At 46.8% G+C, this 18,569-nt stretch overlaps 1 protein-coding gene across 2 annotated transcripts in view; it reads left to right on the top strand.

The window, feature by feature from the left end:
• MAP2K1 (mitogen-activated protein kinase kinase 1) overlaps positions 1-18,569 on the top strand; it is a 79,372-nt gene that overhangs the window by 23,753 nt on the left and 37,050 nt on the right. For both annotated transcript variants that reach the window (XM_019441714.2, XM_019441715.2), the window contains exons 2-3: positions 14,542-14,752; positions 16,044-16,190. In XM_019441714.2, the coding sequence (XP_019297259.1) occupies positions 14,542-14,752; positions 16,044-16,190 (358 nt within the window). The remainder of the gene's footprint in view (positions 1-14,541; positions 14,753-16,043; positions 16,191-18,569) is intronic.

The following is an 18,569-nucleotide window of genomic DNA, read 5'->3' as shown; positions in this document are numbered from 1 at the left end:
AAATAAGCTACACCCACTGTGGGGCTCAAACTTACAACTCTGTGATCAAGAGTCGTATGTTCCACCATCTGAGACAGCCAGGTGCCCCTAACCAAGAATAATTTAGAAAAAAGTTTTTTGTTTTAGAAAAGCCTCTTTGATGTGTTTACTTATTTATCTGTTTCAGAACACATTCTTACCCATTGTTTGTCCAGGTGCTCATAACAGCTTCTTGTGATACAGGACAAGAGTGTGCTTCCATTTCGAGGTTCAAAGTTACATGGCCAGTTACCGGCAGGGTTGACAGAGGGCTCCAAATTTTCTGACTTCCAAGTTCAGGGTTGTTTCCATACTCTTGGTGCCTTCTGTTAGAAGCATGGTTTATACATTGGAGGCAAATTATTGATGATGCAATTTTGCAAATAAAAAGAGCTCTCTGGGATTCGGTAATTGAAATAGGTGAGCCTCAAGCATTGCTGGAAAAGCAGCCATCACTTCTGTATGTAAATAGGTAGCAATAATGCAAATGAGTGTTGGGCTTGGGAATTGAATCCAGGACTATGGGTAGGTGTGTGAGAAATACTGTCAAAGCCCTTTTTTGAGCCAGTCTTTGGACCAGGGTAATGAGAGTTTAATTATCTGGAAGAGAAGTCCCCTGTGGGCTTCCAAGGATTTGGAAAGCTGAGCTCAGCAGCTTTTAGACTTCAGATTTTTATATCTTCTTTGTCTCAAGGAAGCTAGTATATCTCCTGAGGTGTGTAGCTCGTGATTCCATTTCTGTGAAGGTTCCAAACTAGAATTTTTGCACTTATTCATATATCTATTTTGCATATGCACATTTTGGGTGATTTGATCCCAGAACCACATATTTAAATTGTGATTATTTTGCATGTATTTTAGATATTTAAATATAAGAAAGCATTCTTATGGCATTTTTAATTTATTTTTTAAATTAAAAAATTAAGGGGCGCCTGGGTGGCGCAGTCGGTTGGGCGTCCGACTTCGGCTCGGGTCATGATCTCGCGGTCTGTGAGTTCGAGCCCCACGTCGGGCTCTGGGCTGATGGCTCAGAGCCTGGAGCCTGCTTCCGATTCTGTGTCTCCCTCTCGCTCTGCCCTCCCCTGTTCATGCTCTGTCTCTCTCTGTCTCAAAAATAAATAAACGTTAAAAAAAATTAAAAAAAAAATTAAAAAATTAAAATCTTGTGACATTTTTTGGAAACTAAGATGTCAGATGGCTCTTTGCTGAACCCTAAACGTCCTGAGGCGTTCCAGACTGGTGTGCTGGGACCATCTTTTTTTTTTTTTTAACTTAAGATTTAAAATTTTTCTCTTGAGGTATAATTGACGTATAAGTGTGCTGATTTGATACGTTTATGTATTGCACTATGATTACCACCATAGCTTTAGCTAACATCTCTAGGGTGTCACCTAATTATCATTTCTTTTTTGTGGTGGGAACATTTAAGATCTAATCTCTTAGCAGCTTTGTCGTATATGATACAGTATTGTTGACTCTAATCTCCGTACTGTGCATTAGGTCTCCAGGCTATTCATCTTCTACTGCAAGTTTGTACCCTGTGACCAACATTTCCCTAATACCCCTTCCTCAAACCTAATTCTTTAGCATGGTGTGCTGTGTCCTTCATGGTCTAGCTCCAGCTTACCTTCCGGCCTCTGTGCGCTCTCCTGGATGCACCTACCTTCTGGCCCCTTGGAACTGCTTGTAACTTTCAGTGCCTTTTTATTCATGCTGATGCCCAAGCCTGGGGTGCTCTTTCCCCTGCTGCAAATTGAGTTATCCTTCAGGACTGAACCTGGGCATTATGTTTTCTTTCCTTTCCTAATCTTGGAATTGGAAGTTTTATCTCTGTTCTCATAGCCCCCTGTGCCCACCTCAGCGTTACCATCTCCCTTACCTTACTCACTGCTCTGCTTGTTAGTATCCTTCCCTGTGTTTGGCTTGCACTGTGATACCTGTCTCTTTCTTTCTTTCATCTCTACATTTTTGTCTCCTTGTCTCTTTCTTACACACACACATACACACACACACACACACACACGAAGCCTGGTGAGGGCAGGGACCCAGTCTTCCTCATCTGCACCTTCTTAGCCTTTAGCACAGATTGTGCCTGTCACACAGTGGGTGCTCTATGAATAATCTGCATTGCATTTTCACAGCTGTGGGCGTAAATGGGTATCAGCCAGATGTCTACCCAACTTCCCCGTCCCCTGCCCTCCTCTAGATTGAAGTGGTCCTGCAGGTTTCCATTCTCATGGTCACTTGTGCTTCTGTAGGACCCATGTTTCCCTTTCTGTGTTTTTTTTTTTTCTCTTTTTCTTGCTCTGTGTTGAATCAGCTTGGAATTCGGCCCCTTTTTTCCTGATTTTCACCAAACAACAAGAATGAAACATACAAAAAGCTATTTTCGTGCAATGCAGATTGGATTGAAGGTCTGGGGTAGGGAGGGTGTGTTACATTATAGCAATAAAGACAGCTTAAAATCTTATGGCGTTAGATATCTTTGGTTTTAAATGATCTTTGCCCCAGTGCCTTCTTTCCTCCTTTGCTACTTTACAGACACTCTTCAAACAGGCTTCTCCCAGCTTATTCTGCAGCCTAAATCATTTCTCCAGCTCCACCCCTATGTGCTGTTCAGATCTGCTCCTGCCTATGCCATGGCTGAGGATCAGGCCCTTTTAAACTGTCGGCAAGCCTTCTGGTCCTCTGGTAGCCCTTGCTGTGAAGGGGGTTTGTTAACACAAACACTTAACCAACCCCCCGCCCCCGTCCCTCCTTTCAGAAGACAGAAACAAGCACTGTGGGTTTTGGTTTTAATTAAGTTTTCCCTCTGGTCTGTGATTTTACTTCTGCCAGGTACATTTTGACCCTACCAGGCCAACTGCTATTAATTTGAGGACCTAACTAGTAGTTTTCTACAAGGTGAGCACTTGTATGGACTTCTAGTCGTGGTCCTGCAGGGTTCCCTGAGCATTGCCAGATGGTGATGTGGGGAGTATGATTTTTCTCGGAGATGATGTATGCCAAGAGGTGAGGTTTGCTGACCCCTCTAGTGTGTACTTGGATCAAAGAGAGGGGCCAAGCTGTAATAGACATGTTGTTCATGTGCTTAAGGAAAGAACAGGTTTGGAGAATTGATGATTTCTCCATGTGGACTAGAATTGGAGATGCATTTTGAATGCTGTTTCTTCTGAATTTATCTTCCTGCCTTAGCTGTGCTTCTGAGCATTGGCTCTCTTCCTTTTTTGCCTTGGGGACTCGAGTTTCCTCATGGCTCTGGGTTATGAGGTCTAGGATGATGGCCGCATCGGGTCCTGTACCTTTTCTCTCGTTCAAGAACAACTCACACTGCTGATTCCCAGAGCAGCATTGGCCATTACTACACAGGCAGTTTCTGAAAGGTCTTTCTCTATATCAGCGTCTCAAAATCTGGGGTCAGATACATCGTCTTTACAAGGTCACGATCAACCAACTTGTCCTTTCAGGAACACACCCATTGTGTGGCCACCACCAGGCCCAGGGCTCCCTTTGATTTTTCTGAGGGTGACCACACACTTATTGGATGTTCCACTTGGGTTGTCTATGGTATTTTCTCGCTTTCAGTACTCTCTGCTGCCTCCTCTCCACCCTGCCTCCCTCAGTAGGCCCCTGGGTCTCTTATGGCCACCCAAATTTTTACTGCCTCTACCAGTGTGCTTCACCTGGGCCGTGTCCTTTCTCTTCCCTTCCTGTCCCATTCAAAATATATCGGCCTTGGATGTTCCCTCTGAAAGGAATTCCTCGTTGGGTAGATTTGTTGTCTTTCCCGGGACCTTTTAGTACAGCACAGTTCTTTGCTTCAAAGGAATCGGTCACTAAAGGGTACACACCTGTGTTAGGGTTGATCGGGTGGGCGATTTGTTGGAAGGACATGTGATCTTTGGCTTGTGGTATGGAGAGAAGGTAAGTTTTGGAGTTCCAGCCCTAGTCTTAATTGCTGCTGGCCTCCATCTCCATTTCTGTAACATGGGAACAAAATACCTAGTTTTTAATGTTGTTGTGAGGACTAAGTTAGTGGGTATAACATGGCCAGCATTTAAGAAGCTCATCTCAACTACATTTACATTTCATTCTTTATCAGACAGTTCTTACGTACCTCTTTCCCCCTCAGGTAAAGGTGATACTCCTTTCTGTCCTTCATTTTCTCTTTTTTCTTTCCCATCTGCCTCCAGATTTCATCACTTTCTCTCTCTCTCTTTTTTTTTTTAATTTTTTTGGTACTTCTCTGGAAGACTGATCCTTTAGGAATTAATTCATATATGGCTAATATGAAACAAATTTTGTCCACTGGAACAGAAGAAAGCATAGTCTGTCAGTTGTTTCAAGCAACAATATGACACCCCCTCTCCGATCCAGGATGTTGTTCAATATTTAAGAAGAGTCTGCCTGAGTGGGTGGTCCTGCCACTCCAGAGGTTCCTCTGTGTGGGTGTGTGCCTGCGTGTGTTTTTCAGCATGACTCTCTACAGAAACATGCCAGGGGAAGGCAGTTTGTATAATTTCAGAAGCCTGTTTGATTCCAGGGGCAGGGGGGTATTGCCTGTTGTTGTTGTTATTATTATTTTGCTTATGTTTTTGTTTTTTAAGGATAGGAATATGTGATTTTTTTTTTTAAGTATGATTCCTATCCGTTTTGGGGCCCGAACTTATGCCACGATCAAGAGTCACATGATCTATTGACTGAGCCAGCCAGGCTCCCATATTTATCTTTTTTAAAAAATTATTTAAACCTGTTTTCTTGACTTTGAGAAACATTTGTTGATTGGCCTGGAAGCCACTTGATTTAAGGTGACGTTGAAGAGAAACACTTGTCCTGACTCTCGTTTTAAGTTCTATTCCTCTAACATTGTTTGCTTATAATATTTTTAATCCCTATTCTATATCATTTTCTACAGAGTAGACCATGTTAGAATGCCCTTTCTCCTTTTTTTGCTATCTAAATCTTACGTATCATTCTAGCCCATCTCTGGTCTCCCGCCCCTACAAAACTCAGTGTGGTTAGGCCGGCATCTCCTGAACTACGGAGCTGTCAGTGTCTGAGAAAATCAGGGGAACTGCAAGACAGTTTTTGCCCCACAGTCTTTGTTGGGAGTGGCCGCGAAACCAGTGAAAGGCCACAAAGGCGGTATTTAACTACATTGTACATTTTTGCCAGGCTATTGATTTATTGCATGAAAACATACGGATATAGGAGTTTCATCAGAATGGGGCTGGCAGTGGTGATCACATCATGGTGTTGTTAGGAGACCAAAGGGGCTCCTCTACATTGCTCAGAATGCCTGTCATACTACGGGTCCTTAGTAAATCAGTAGTGAGCACTATCAAATCAAATGTTACCCTTGCTAACCAGTAATTAGCTGCCGACAGCATAACAGTATTAACTACTTGTTAAGCCCTTCAGATGATTCCAACATTTTTTTGCATTACACGCTTATGTAATCTCCACTACAACCTTTTTTTTTTTTTATAATTTTTTTAATGTTTATTTTTGAGAGAGAGGGAGGTAGGGGGGAGTGAGGGAGGGGCAGAGAGAGAGGGAGACACAGAATCCGAAGCAGCCTTCAGGCTCTGAGCTGTCAGCACAGATCCCGACGTGGGGCTCCAACCCATGAATCGTCAGATTGTGACCTGAGCTGAAGTCGGACGGTTAACCGGCTGAGCCACCCAGAAACCCCATTTTTTATTTTTATTTTTTTCTAAGTAAGCTCTACACTCACTGTGGTGCTTGAACTCACAACCCTGAGATCAGGAGTTGCCTGCTCTGTTGACTGAGCCAGTTAGGCACCCCATCCACAACAGCCTTTTATTTAGCATCACATAATTGGCTTAAAGAGCCCTTAGCTGTCTGTATGCCTCTTGCTGCCACACTTAGGGCCTTCTGGTGTCAAAATGCATGTATTCTCAGAAAAGGCCTGGGAAGATAGAGCAGTATAGTCTCAAAGGAGAAAGCAGTGATGGGACGACTGGGTGGCTCAGTTGGTTAAGTGTCCGACTCTTGATTTCAGCTCAGGTCATGATCTCATGGTTCGTGAGATCGAGCCCCATGTGGATTCAGCGCCTATGGCACAGAGCCTGCTTGGGATTCTGTCTCTCCCCCTCTGGCATGCGCTCTCTTTCTTTCTCTTTCTCTCTCAAAATAAATAAATAAACTTAAAAAAAAGGCAGTGAGGGGCACCTGGGTGGCTCAGTTGGTTAAGCCTTCAACTTCGGCTCAGGTCATGATCTCACAGTTCATGAGTTTGAGTCCCACATCAGGCTCTGTGCTGACAGCTCACAGGCTGGGGCCTGCTTCAGATTATCTGTCTCCCTCTCTCTGCAACCCCCCTCCCCACGGACTCAACTCACTCTCTCTCTCTCTCTCTCTCTCTCAAAAATAAAGAAACGTTAAAAAAAATTTTAAAAAGCAGAATGGGAAAATGGCCAGTGTTTGTGGAGATGCCTGGCCCTGGGACTTAGCTGCAGAGTTCAGTCCTTGGAATACTACAGGACGAATCTGATGTTAGGATTAGAGACTTCTAGCATTGAAAAGGACTTTAAAGACCGCATAGTTTAACTTGCCTATTTTACCTATGAGAAAAATTGAGGGGAAGTGAGTGAATAGTTCACAGACCAAGTAACTTTCAGAGTTGAACCCATGTCTGACTCCCAAAGCCCTCGCGCTTATTAAGCATGGAGTATATTATATGGCAGCCACATGCGTGGTTTGTTTGTCTGTTTGTTTTTCTTTCTGGTAGTTTTATGTCCCTTTATGAAAGACCAGCCTTGTGCTGACCCAGAAGCCGCTGATTTCCTGCCTGTGTCACTGGCCCTGGGTCTGGGGGCTGCTTTCAAGAGCAACGGCTGTGAGGCTTTGCTCACCTATACATCTGTCAGCAAGCAGAGAAGAGTAGGTGGCCAAGAATTGATTTACATTAGCAGCCAGCCTCAAGGAAAAGGGAAAAAAATACTTGTGCTAAATTCAGTGAAGCACATTACGAACCGGGCGAGAGAATGGCTGTACTGAAGCGCGTCTTCCCACAGCTGCCTAAGAATCTAAGCCCAAAGCTGGGTTCAACACCAACATGAAGCAGAGGTCTAAGCCGGAGGAGGAATAGGAAACTTTCCCCTGCCCAAGAACTGCCACAGATGCAAGGCAGAGTTTTGGTTGCCATGGAGAGGAGGGGAAGTCCACGTTCACAGGGCCTGTTCAAGACCAGGACAAGAGAGAACCTTCCTATGGCTACCACAGGCACAGTGTCTGGCTTGTGCCATGTACAGTTTGAGGCCCTGGTCGTTACTTCGCGTCGTTACTTCGTGTCCAGCAGTACGTGTGGACTGCTTTTTCCTTTAAGACTATACTGACTGTTTTATCTTCCCAGGCCTTCTCTGGGGATGCATGCATTTTGACACCTAGAAGGCCCTTAGGAAAGCAGCAGGAGGAATACACAGTTAAGGGTACCTTCAGCCAGTGATGTGATGGTAAATCAAAGGTGGTCATAGAGATCCCATGAGACTATTATGTACGAGTGATAGCAGTCCACCCCTAGGGGAGGAGCAAGAGCATGGAGAAGGACCCCACTCTGTGGCCAGGCATCATGGGACGGTTCAAAGCTGAGGGAGGCGTGGGAACACTGAAGGGGAAAAAAAAAAAACCTCTGCAGCTCAGGCTCCACTCTCAGCACAAGACAAAACCCATTGCTCGAGAAACTTGCAGCCTGTGGTGCACTGAAATTACCAGCATTCACAAGAAAACCCAAACCTAGCTCCATTCCTGACTAATACAGCATGACCGAAGAATGCACCCATTTCTAAGCATAAAGACCATTTCCCTCAGTCCTTAGTCTTCTATTATGATGCACCACTCAATGCAATATTAAAATGCACAAAGAATCACGAGAGAAAAAACAACCTGCAAGAGATAAGGCCGATAACAGAACTAGACTCCGGTGAATCGGAGCTTTAAAATAACCATCATTTATGGACGACCTGTGAGAACAAATGAGGAGTTTCAGAAGAGATGGAAACTAAAAATGGAATCGAGTGGAAATGCTAGAAAAATTTAAAAACACGGTATCAAAGGTCAACAGGTGTATCAGCAGACCAGAGGGAACTGAGGAAAGAATCAGTGACCCTGAAGATAGGTTGAAAGAAATTATCCACACTGGAAAAAAAAAGAAAGAAAGAAATTTAAACTGAGATGCAAGGAGGAAAAGGATAAAAAGAAATCTGATCACAGTATCTAAGATACACGTATATAGACAGAGGAAGAGATGGGCATTGAGAGAGAGAGGAGCCAGACAGACACTGACCTGACCGGAACTTGTAAAGGGATTGGCTTATGTGATTGTGGAAGCCTAGGCTGGAGGTCCGTGGAAGACTTGAAGTTGGGAGTCCAGAGGCAGCCTGCTGACAGAATTCCTTCTCTGGGGAGGTCAGTCTTTGTTCTTAAGGCCTTAAACTGACTGAGTGAGGCCCATTCACATTATGGAGAGTAATCTGCTGCTTTACTCAAAGTTCACCAGTTTACTCAAAGTTCACCAATTTCCAACTCCCCCCGCCCCCAAAACCCCACTTTAGTAGAAACATTCCAAATCAAGTTTGACCACATACCTTAGCACTGTGGCCCTGCCACCTAAAATTAGTCATCACGTGTCTCTTAGTTACTGCTCCCCACTCCAAAGGGTGTTCACTTTTCTACTTTATAACTGCATAGACGAGTTTTGCCCCATTTTTTTGTTTCTGTTTTTGTTTTTGTTTTACCTAGATGCAGAAGAACACATTTTTTTTAATGACCTAGAGTTTTATTGCCTAGTTAGTTGAGCAGCCCTTCCCAGCATGGCCTGCAGGGTTGAGGTGTAAGGGTATAGAGCCTCTTCTCCACCTTGTTGTTTGGGGCTGGCCTAAACTGCACTCCCTACCACAGATGGGCTGGCCGAGGCTGGAGTCTGGAAAGTGGTTAGCTGTGCCTTTGGCCCCTCTGCCTTCCTCTGTCAGGCCCATTCTTCTTTCTTCCTCTCTTCCGCTCTTTGTAACCCCCACATCCCCGCTGTCCAGGGTTTGACTGTATAGAGAACCTAAGACCAGTTCTCTTTTTTCCCTCCCATCTCCCTTCTTTTGAAGATCCTCAGCTTTTCAACCTGAACGCACCCTCAGTCTTTGTACTTCCTCAGCTGGCTGTCACGTGCCCAGGCTTGGATCTCAGAGATAACCAGACAACCACACTGCCCCCCCCCCCTTTTTTTTAATGGGTGTGGAAACTGAGGACCAGAAGGGTGGTAGCTTGCCCAAGACCTCATAGATGGGAGTGATATAGGGTGAGAATTGAGGGATTGCAGTGTTTGTCTCTTGGTGCTGTTCCCCCTCAGCTTAGGTCTCCTGTCTTCCCTATTCTTTCCCTGCCCCGGTAGTGTTCCTATCTGCCAGATGCCACAGGGGACAGAGAACTTCCCAACGCCCTGGGCTCTCTGAGGACACCCGCCTGCTGGTACCGGGACCCTTTCTTTCCTCCAGCTCAGTGATTGATGGTCACCCTCTGCTCTTCTCTCCGTGCTCCTTCCTGGCCAAGGCAGGGCCTGCCACCCAGGGCTAGAGCAAGGCTCAGGTTGGTGACAGGCCAGCATTTGTGTGCTACTTGGCTCATTTCTGTTTGGTGTGTGGCCATTTGAAGACCCCATTCCTTTGTCTAGACGTCACCTCCTCCCCCCTTCCCATTTCAGTGACCATCAGGGTCGGGGAAGGCAGTGTGAGGTCTTGAACGAAGCTCTGTTCTAGGAGCTGAGAGACCTGGGCCTCCGTTTACTCACCTTTGAAATGGGTTGGATCAGGAGGTCTTTACCTTTCCCTCCTTGTGCTACATTGTCCTGCTTCCTGATTTAAACCACTGAGCCACAAATGCAAGATTCCAGTTGTGGCAGTGCAGTTAGGCGCAGCAGATGGGTGGGATGAGAGAAGGAGATGTTCTGGCCCATAGGATCATCCCTCTCCACCCACTGCATTGTGCCTCCCTGGAGTTTTCAGAGCACAAATGACAGCCCTTGTTTTTTTCCACATTCCTTGCTCTTCTCTGCATTCCCATTTCAAACCTATAATCTTGTATCTCGACAGACTTGTGTTTACTGTAAGACAGCCGTGGTGTGGAATGCACGTGACCGTGTGTCATTTTCTCTCTGCTGTGGTCAACAGGGTGATGGGGGTCAGATGTCACTGCTGGTCCCGTGTGTGTCAGATAGTTCTTGTTCTGGGCTCCAGGTTCCTTTCTCAATCTGTTGTTCTCAATTTGCTGATTTCAGTTAAAACCAAAGATTGTGAAGGAGACAGGTCTTGCCCTCTGAGATTTGGAGATTTGTGGCCCCTCTCTTCCTATTTCCTTTGCTTGAAACATTTTGCCTTGGGGTGGGGCGGGGCAGAAATGAGCCTTGTTGAACACCATTGAGTCCCTGTGCAGGAGGAAGCAATACTAAAGAATGTTACATTATTGATGGATTTCTTTTTAATGAGTACTGAAAGCCATTTTGATGCTAGGATTTTCCTTTCACCTTCAGATAAAATCCTTGGTCTTTCATCCTCGGCAACAGTTCTTTTTTTTTTTTTTTTTTTTTAATTTTTTTTTAACGTTTTATATATTTTTGAGACAGAGAGAGACAGAGCATGAACGGGGCAGGGGCAGAGAGAGAGGGAGACACAGAATCGGAAGCAGGCTCCAGGCTCTGAGCCATCAGCCCAGAGCCCGACGCGGGGCTCGAACTCACGGACCGCGAGATCATGCCCTGAGCTGAAGTCAGAGGCTCAACCGATTGAGCCACCCAGGCGCCCCATAATTTTTTTTTTTTTTTTTAACGTTTATTTATTTTTGAGACAGAGAGACAGAGCATGAATGGGGCAGGGGCAGAGAGAGAGGGAGACACAGAATCTGAAACAGGCTCCAGGCTCTGAGCTGTCAACACAGAGCCCGACGCAGGGCTCGAACTCACGGACCGTGAGATCATGACCTGAGCCGAAGTCGGCTGCTTAACCGACTGAGCCACCCAGGCGCCCCTCGGCAACAGTTCTTTAAAAAAACTTTTCAAGGGATTTAAGAGTTGTTAAAGGAAAGGCAGTCATTTCTGGATTCCACGGTGGCTGCCTTGGCGGTGGCTCCTCGTCTTCCAGCCTACCGGCACTTGCCTAACATTAGTTTACAAGTGTGTGAAAATTCCATTGTTCCTTCCCATTCGTTTTCTGTTTCGATTCTCCCCTGGTTAAGGAAGCATGGAGTTGTTACTCCATTTTACAGACGAGAAAACTTGAGATGTGTCAAAGTTAAATGACGGGTCCATGGTCACACAGCTAGTTGTTGACTACTAGGGGATAAGAGTCCGGGATTGCTGATTACTAATGGCTTGGTAGCTTGGCAACACCATTCCCTACCCCCCCCCCCCCCCCCCCCCCCCCGCCCCAAGTCATCAGGAAAGTCTGGCCACCACAGCGCACAGCCTTTGGTGTGGCATAGCCTTCTGAAAGCATGAATCAGGAGCCAGTTCCTTAGCTGGTAGGGTAGGTGGTTAGGCAGGAGAGCATAGAAGGTCGAAGAAGGAGGAAGCCAAGATTTAGTTTTTCTTCCTGAAGGTGGGAGAATTACTTAATTCTACAGAGAGTCAGGAAAATGAGCAGAGTCAACATTTCCTCTTTTTCTTTGCCAGATGGATGGGGTTTCTTGTGGCCACTGTTACTTGCAAGGCAGTGTTCAGCTTGATGTGCGGGGAGGATTGCATCTGGCGTGAAGGACTCTTTGCATAGGTATACTGTCTTCATGTATGAGAGAGCGCTGGTATGGCACATGTCCCACACTGGGACCCTACCCACGTCTGCAAGTGCCCTCCCTTGCAGGTGTTGAACTTTTTGAAGAGGTAGTGCAGCATAAGATTAGAGATTCTCTCTGCCCAGGTTTCAGTCCTTGCTCACTAGCTGTGTGACCTTGGACAAATCACTTCACCTGCCTGTGCTTGAGTTTGCTATCTGTTGTAATTGTAGGGTTGTGGCTGAAATGCATTAGCAAGTGCAAAACAGAGTACGGGCAGTGTTGTGACGAGAGTGGTTTCCTTCCATTCGGTCCTTCCCTCTTCCTCATCCTGCTCAGCGTTCCTGCCTCACAGAAGCCTTTGGAGGCTGCATTTCCAGCCTGACTCCTGAGCCCTACAGGCAGCTGTAACCTCATCGAAGTTTTAGCTGTGACGGTCTGTCTGTGTTTGACATGTGTCTCTAAATGTTGTCTTTGATGGGTTCCTCTGTGGACAGACCTCAGAGAAAGGAAACCTGAAGGTGGCACCGTGCCCTTGCAGCCATGCTTGTTCTGGGTCCCTACCCTGACAGACGGGGCAGCTTAGTTGAGCCTTTAAGCAGGATGAGAAAATTGCCAGCTGTTTTAGTCTGTTTGGTCTGCATAACAAAATGTCATAGACTGGTTGGCTTAAACAACAGAAATTTATTTTTTCATGGTTCTGGAGGCTGGAAGACCAAGGTGAGGGTGCCAGCACGGTCGGGCTCTGGCGAGGTCCCTCTTCCGGACTTGCGGACAGCCATCTTCTCTTGGTGTCCTCACACGGCCTTTCCTTGGCGTGTGCACGGAGGCAAGGAGGTCACCTCTCTTCTTCTGGTCACCAGTCCTATCTGATTAGGACTCCACCCATATGACCTTACTTAACCTTAATTACCTCCTAAATGTCCTGTCTCTAAACATGATTACATTGGGGGTTAGTGCTTCAGCAGGAATTTTAGGGAGATGCAGTTCAGTCCATGGCACCATCCATTCTTCCCTGAGAGCTGCCCAGGGAGGAAACTTGGTGAAATCAGCCTTGTGTGCTCTGTGGCCCCATGTACAGTTACTTGTAAGGCAGTATTGGATCTTTCCATAGACTGGGGAGGCAGTAGGTCTCAACCTCCCTGCCTTCTTGAGAGTTGGAACAGAGGGTGAGCGAAGAGTAGAAGATGATGCTTACTCCTGCCCTTGAAGCTCAGAAACAGTGTTTATGTTGGGGGTTGGGCACCAACCTTCTGATGTGTAATGATGCCCTATCTTGTCACCATGTTGTTTGTTTAGGCTGGGACTAATCAAATGAACCACCGTGGACGCTCTCTTTACCACCCTGTTTTTATAAACCCCCCCAGGAATAATGAATGTTTTTTCGTTCTCTGTAAAACAACCCATACTGCCCACCAGCCTGCTGAATGCACAGCTAAGCAGGCTGCTCTCTGCCTTGCCCACTCGCCTCGGCACCCACTGGCTGAATTATGTGCTTACCCAGAACCAGAGTGTTCCCAGCATCTGTTCCCAGCATCGTTTGTTCGGTTGTGGCTGGCATTGCAATTAAGTAACATACTTCAGTATCAGATAAACTGGTGAAATATGACTGCAAATGAAGTGGGAACCCCCCCCCCCCCCCCGGCTTTGAACACTAATTACAAGCCATGGAAAGACTAAATAAGTCCAACTCACTAAAACACATTACTGTCAAATTAGATGAGCATTAAAATTGAGGGAAATCATAAAACTCTTACAATTTTATTTTGATATTACTAAGTGGCTACATTTTTACTCTGAGGACTCAGGAATTGGAAGTGATCGACGATGTATTGTTTGCTGGTTCATGTGAGGAAGATGCCACCGGGCTCTTACTAGCGGACTCTTACTCAAAGAGAGGGCCTTGCCCTGCCTACATTAGAAGATGGGTGAATAAATGCACCTTTATATGTATATTATATGCAAAAATAAAAATTTTAGGTAGGTATTTTTATGATTCTTTGCTTTGTTTTGATTAACCTGGTTCCGGACCTGATCACATTAGAGAGGAGGGTTTTTGCTGTTACCATATAGAGTCTGTTGTGATAGTTTGGTTTGATTTCAGTTTAGTGCTTTTAGGAAATAGATTTTATTTTGTATGTGGTGCTAACTTAATAATCCAACCCTAGTGGGGCTTTGGGAATTGGGGTTTTCATTTTTTTTTTTTTTTTTTTTTTAATATTTATTTATTTTTGAGAGACCGAGCACGAGCAGGGGATGGGCAGAGAGAGAGGGAGACAGAATCCAAAGCAGGCTCTGGGCTCTCAGCTGTCAGCACAGAACCCGAGGCAGGGCTCGAACCCACCAAATGTGAGATCATGACCTGAGCCAAAGTCAGACGCTCAATCAGCTGAGCCTCCCAGGCGCCCCGGAACTGGGATTTTAAAGCAAATGAAGGTGGCTCGTTTTGGATATTAGCAGATTCTTCGGTTCCTTCTGTAGACTTGCAGCATAGTGAGCGAGGCCTCGTTTTACAAATGAGGAAACAGAGGCCTTGAGAGGTGAAAGGTGTCGGTGAGGAGTAGTGACAGGGAGTGGTGGCTGGTGGCATAGTGAAGGGAGCGGGGCCGCAGCACCTGGAACCCTCCCGTGGAGTCCCTCCATTCGTTCTCCAGTCCGGCCCCAGAGCTAGTGCTTGCCATAGCACAGGTGCTCCTCTGGGGGGCCTCTCTGATGCCGGTTCTGACTCATGTTCCCTCTTTGGGACAGGACCAACCTGGAGGCCTTGCAGAAGAAGCTGGAGGAGCTGGAGCTCGATGAGCAGCAACGGAAGCGCCTGGAGGCCTTTCTTACCCAGAAGCAGAAGGTCGGGGAATTGAAGGATGACGACTTTGAGAAGATCAGCGAGCTGGGCGCTGGCAACGGTGGTGTGGTGTTCAAGGTCTCCCATAAGCCGTCTGGCCTGGTCATGGCCAGAAAGGTGAGGCCACTCAAAAAATAAAAAGAAAGAAAAAAGTACTGAATCAGGTTGGTGATTAGGTGAATTCACTTGGTGAATAGGTGATTGCATTCTCTCTTGGAAGATCGGGGGGTCTGGGGACAAGGGTGGAAGGAAGATGGATTTTTCACTCAGTACCTTGTTGTGCTGTTTGAATTTTGAGCTCCTGTCATCTATCAGATTATAGGATAAACACACTGATGGTGTGTTAGGGTATTTATCCCCATCCCCAGACTGGAAAATAACAGCAAGTGACCTTTGCGAGCTTTCTGCGTGCTTTGGAAAGAATGCAAGGGTGCCTGTTTGCCATTATCTGGTGCAGCAGAAGCTGCTTGCATTTAGGCAGCCCCGGCGATGCACCAGACCCTGCTTTCAAGTTGTTTGCCTGGCCCCGGCCCTACCGCTGCTTCCCCCTCACCGTCCTGCAGGGAGCATCTCCGCTCCCCTCCGTGGCAGGCAGTGTCCGAGCTGGACTCCCCTTTCTGCACACAGCCCCTGCTCCAGCGAGGCCCGGCCCTTCTGTGTTCTCCGGCACACCACGCTTACTTCCGTCCACGTATTTTTGCTCAGGCTGCTCCTTCCATCTTTTCAAACAGCGCCCGTCTTCATGGCCCGCCTCTTGTCTAGCTTTCACTGGTCACTCCAGCCCATGCTGATAACCCCTGGTTTCCATGTCCTCTGACACTCACTCCTTGTCGGCGGCCCTATCTGGAAGCTTCATCTCATTCAGCAACCATTTCCTATGTTTGTTGTGTCTGTCCCCTGTCTGCCCGGAGGAAACAAGGGGCAACATGAGAGGGACATGGGTGGCACCTGAGGCCCTGGCCAAATCTCAACCACATCAGGCTCCTGAAGTCAAGGGAAGCTCCCCGGGCAGCTTGGGTCCGCACTCTCAGTCCTTCCTACCCCTCCACTTCTACAGCCTCCGAGTGCCAGCCGGCTCCTCAGGCTGCTTTGTCTTCCTCTCTCGGCTTCCCGGCTCCTTTTAGAGGAAATGCTCCTTTCAGCTTTGTGCTTGGGAGGGGTGAGCCCCCCTTCCTCACTCTTGGCTCCTAGGAGCAGAGGCACAGCCGTCCTCCCCTCATTATGGCTCCTCCCGTACCATTACCTGCCATGGCAGGTTGGCACTGAGTGCTTTGGTCGGGCAGAGACTTGTTAAAACGTGCCTGTGTCCTCTCCTCCCACCTGTAAGAGCTTAAGCATTTAAGAAGGCTTTCATTCATCCATCCGTATGTTTTTAAAACATCTCTTCCTCCCACTTTTCTTTCCCCAGCTAATTCACCTGGAGATCAAACCTGCAATCCGGAACCAGATCATAAGGGAGCTGCAGGTTCTACATGAGTGCAACTCCCCATACATCGTGGGCTTCTATGGCGCGTTCTACAGCGACGGCGAGATCAGTATCTGTATGGAGCACATGGTATGTGGTAACCCATCAACCTCTGCAGCAACAGCCTAGGAGCTGGATGGCTCTGGTCTTGTCTTTGGTTTGGGACCAGCTGCCTCCCTTTTCCTCCCTGGATCCACATCACCGTCTTGGGCATCTGGGCTTTGAAGCTGAAACATCCCTGTCCTCAGAGTCTATAATCTGCTTTAAGGACAGTCTGGAGGGGTTCTTTGGGTGTGCAGAGAAGTAATGTCACTTGATGCACATCAGAGAAGGCAAGTGAGAGGGAATTTAGGGGCCAATTGTGTGGATGTGAGCTGCCAATCTTGGTACCATTAGCTGCCTGGAGTCCCTTCTCTTTCTGGTGACTGACAGTAGTAACAGCATCTACAACAATAATCTAGCAATACTCATACTAGTAAACTAATATTTATCGGGTTTTATAGCCTGGACTACCCTACGCATATTAATATTTTATTGCATTTTTGCAAGCCTTATTGGATGGGTAGATCATCTGCATTTTACAAATGAGGAAACTGAGGCTCAGAGAAGTTAATAACTTGACCAAGGTCATGCAGCTAGTAAGTGGAATTGGCAGAATTTAAACCAAGGCTGTTGGGCCCCAGTGCCTGTACTTTGTTGAATCCACTGGATAGTGATTGGGGCTCTGTTTCCATTCTTGATGCCCAGAATTTCAGAGAGACAGGCTGGCTTCGTGATGGCTATTTTTTCCTGTCCCCATTAGGCACCAGGGGACTTTGGAATCTGAGATGTTTATTCATATCTCCCTTCTCCACAAAAATCCGAGTAGACACTGTCTTGTTTGCCACTGTGTCTCCAAAGCCCAGAATAGCCCTGGCACCCAGCAGGCGCTCAATAATGATTTGTTTACAGATGTCACCTTCTCATCAGGACCTTGGGCAGGTTTCTTTATCTTTCTCATTCTCCCTTTCCTCATTTGCAAAATGGCCATTACCATACGGACCTCGGACCTCGTTGAGGTGAGGATTGGTGAAAATAGCAGAGTAAGCCTTCCGGCACACCGACCCCAAGCTTGTCTCGTGCGAATGGTAGAGGCTGCCTTATTCTCACTGTCGCTGACAGCTCAGGGATGAGGGCTGACATAACTGAGTCGGCGAGCTTAGGGCTGCTGAACTTTGAGCCCTCGGTCTGGCAGAGTGTCCCTCAGCTTCTCCACTTCCTTCCAGACCCTGGCTCTGCTCTGACCTCTGGAGAGAGCCCCCAGGCATGGTCTTCATGAACTCCATGAGAACCCTCCCCAGGAGGTTTGTCCGTTGCTGGCGCCCCATTATGCTGAACTTCTGTTCATGTTAATCGTCAGGAAGTGCCATACGTATGGTGGCCGGCGTCTGCCCAACTTTTGTGGTGCCATATGGAACATAGAACCTGGAACGTCTCCTGCGCTCCTGAAGGTTCCCAAGAAAGCTCTCGTTCCTCTTGCTTGAATGGGAGGGAAGCAGCCTCTGTGCGAAGCACATGAACATTTCTGGTTTGGTCCTCACCCAGACCTGGGGTACTGATACTTTCCCTTTGGGTCTTAGCCTCCCTTTGGTGGGGTGCAGGGCAGGGGAGGGGAGGGTGTTCCTTAAGCTTTGGGTTTCTTGGGCTTTTTGTGCTGATGATGGTTGGTTTTCTAGCTCTAGCCCAGAGTTTTGGATGAAGATGTGTAATTGGCAATGGAGGTTCCTTGAAAACCAGAAGAGGGTGGAGGGTGGAGGCAATGGTGATAAACCAGTGACCGGAAAGGCCTTTTTTCTCTTAGGTGTTGCCAAAATAATGGGAGGTGGGTGGCAGCATGGGTAGACATGGTAGTAACTAGCTTTCCCATTTTCTACCGCTTGGTGAGTCCTTGCCATGTTATGTAAGTTATTAATCACATCAGCCCTGTCATGTGATGCAATGTTGACCACCCTCCCTGAGGTGGGCGAGGGAACAAGGCCTCTAGAGGCTTAGTAATTAGCTTAGGTTATATAACCAGTAAGTGTCAGAGCTAAATTCTGACCATCTCCCCCCCCAACCCCCCGACAACCCCTCCAGCAACCCTCAGTTTGTTCTCCATATTAACGAGTCTCTTACGTTTTGTCCCCCTCCCTGTTTTTATACTATTTTTGTTTCCCTTCCCTTATGTTCATCTGTTTTGTCTCTTAAAGTCCTCATAGGAGTGAAGCCATATGATTTTTGTCTTTCTCTGACAGACTAATTTCACTTAGCATAATACCCTCCAGTTCCATCCGCGTAGTTGCAAATGGCAAGATTTCATTCTTTTTGATTGCCGAGTAATACTCCATCGTATATATATATACCACATCTTCTTTATCCATTCATCCATCGATGGACATTTGGGCTCTTTCCATACTTTGGCTATTGTTGATAGTACTGCTATAAACATGG

The sequence above is a fragment of the Panthera pardus genome, unplaced genomic scaffold (genome assembly GCF_024362965.1).
Source record: "Panthera pardus isolate Hobbes unplaced genomic scaffold, ASM2436296v1 HiC_scaffold_24, whole genome shotgun sequence".
Lineage (NCBI taxonomy): Eukaryota > Metazoa > Chordata > Mammalia > Carnivora > Felidae > Panthera > Panthera pardus.
This window is presented reverse-complemented; position numbering and strand designations above follow the sequence as displayed.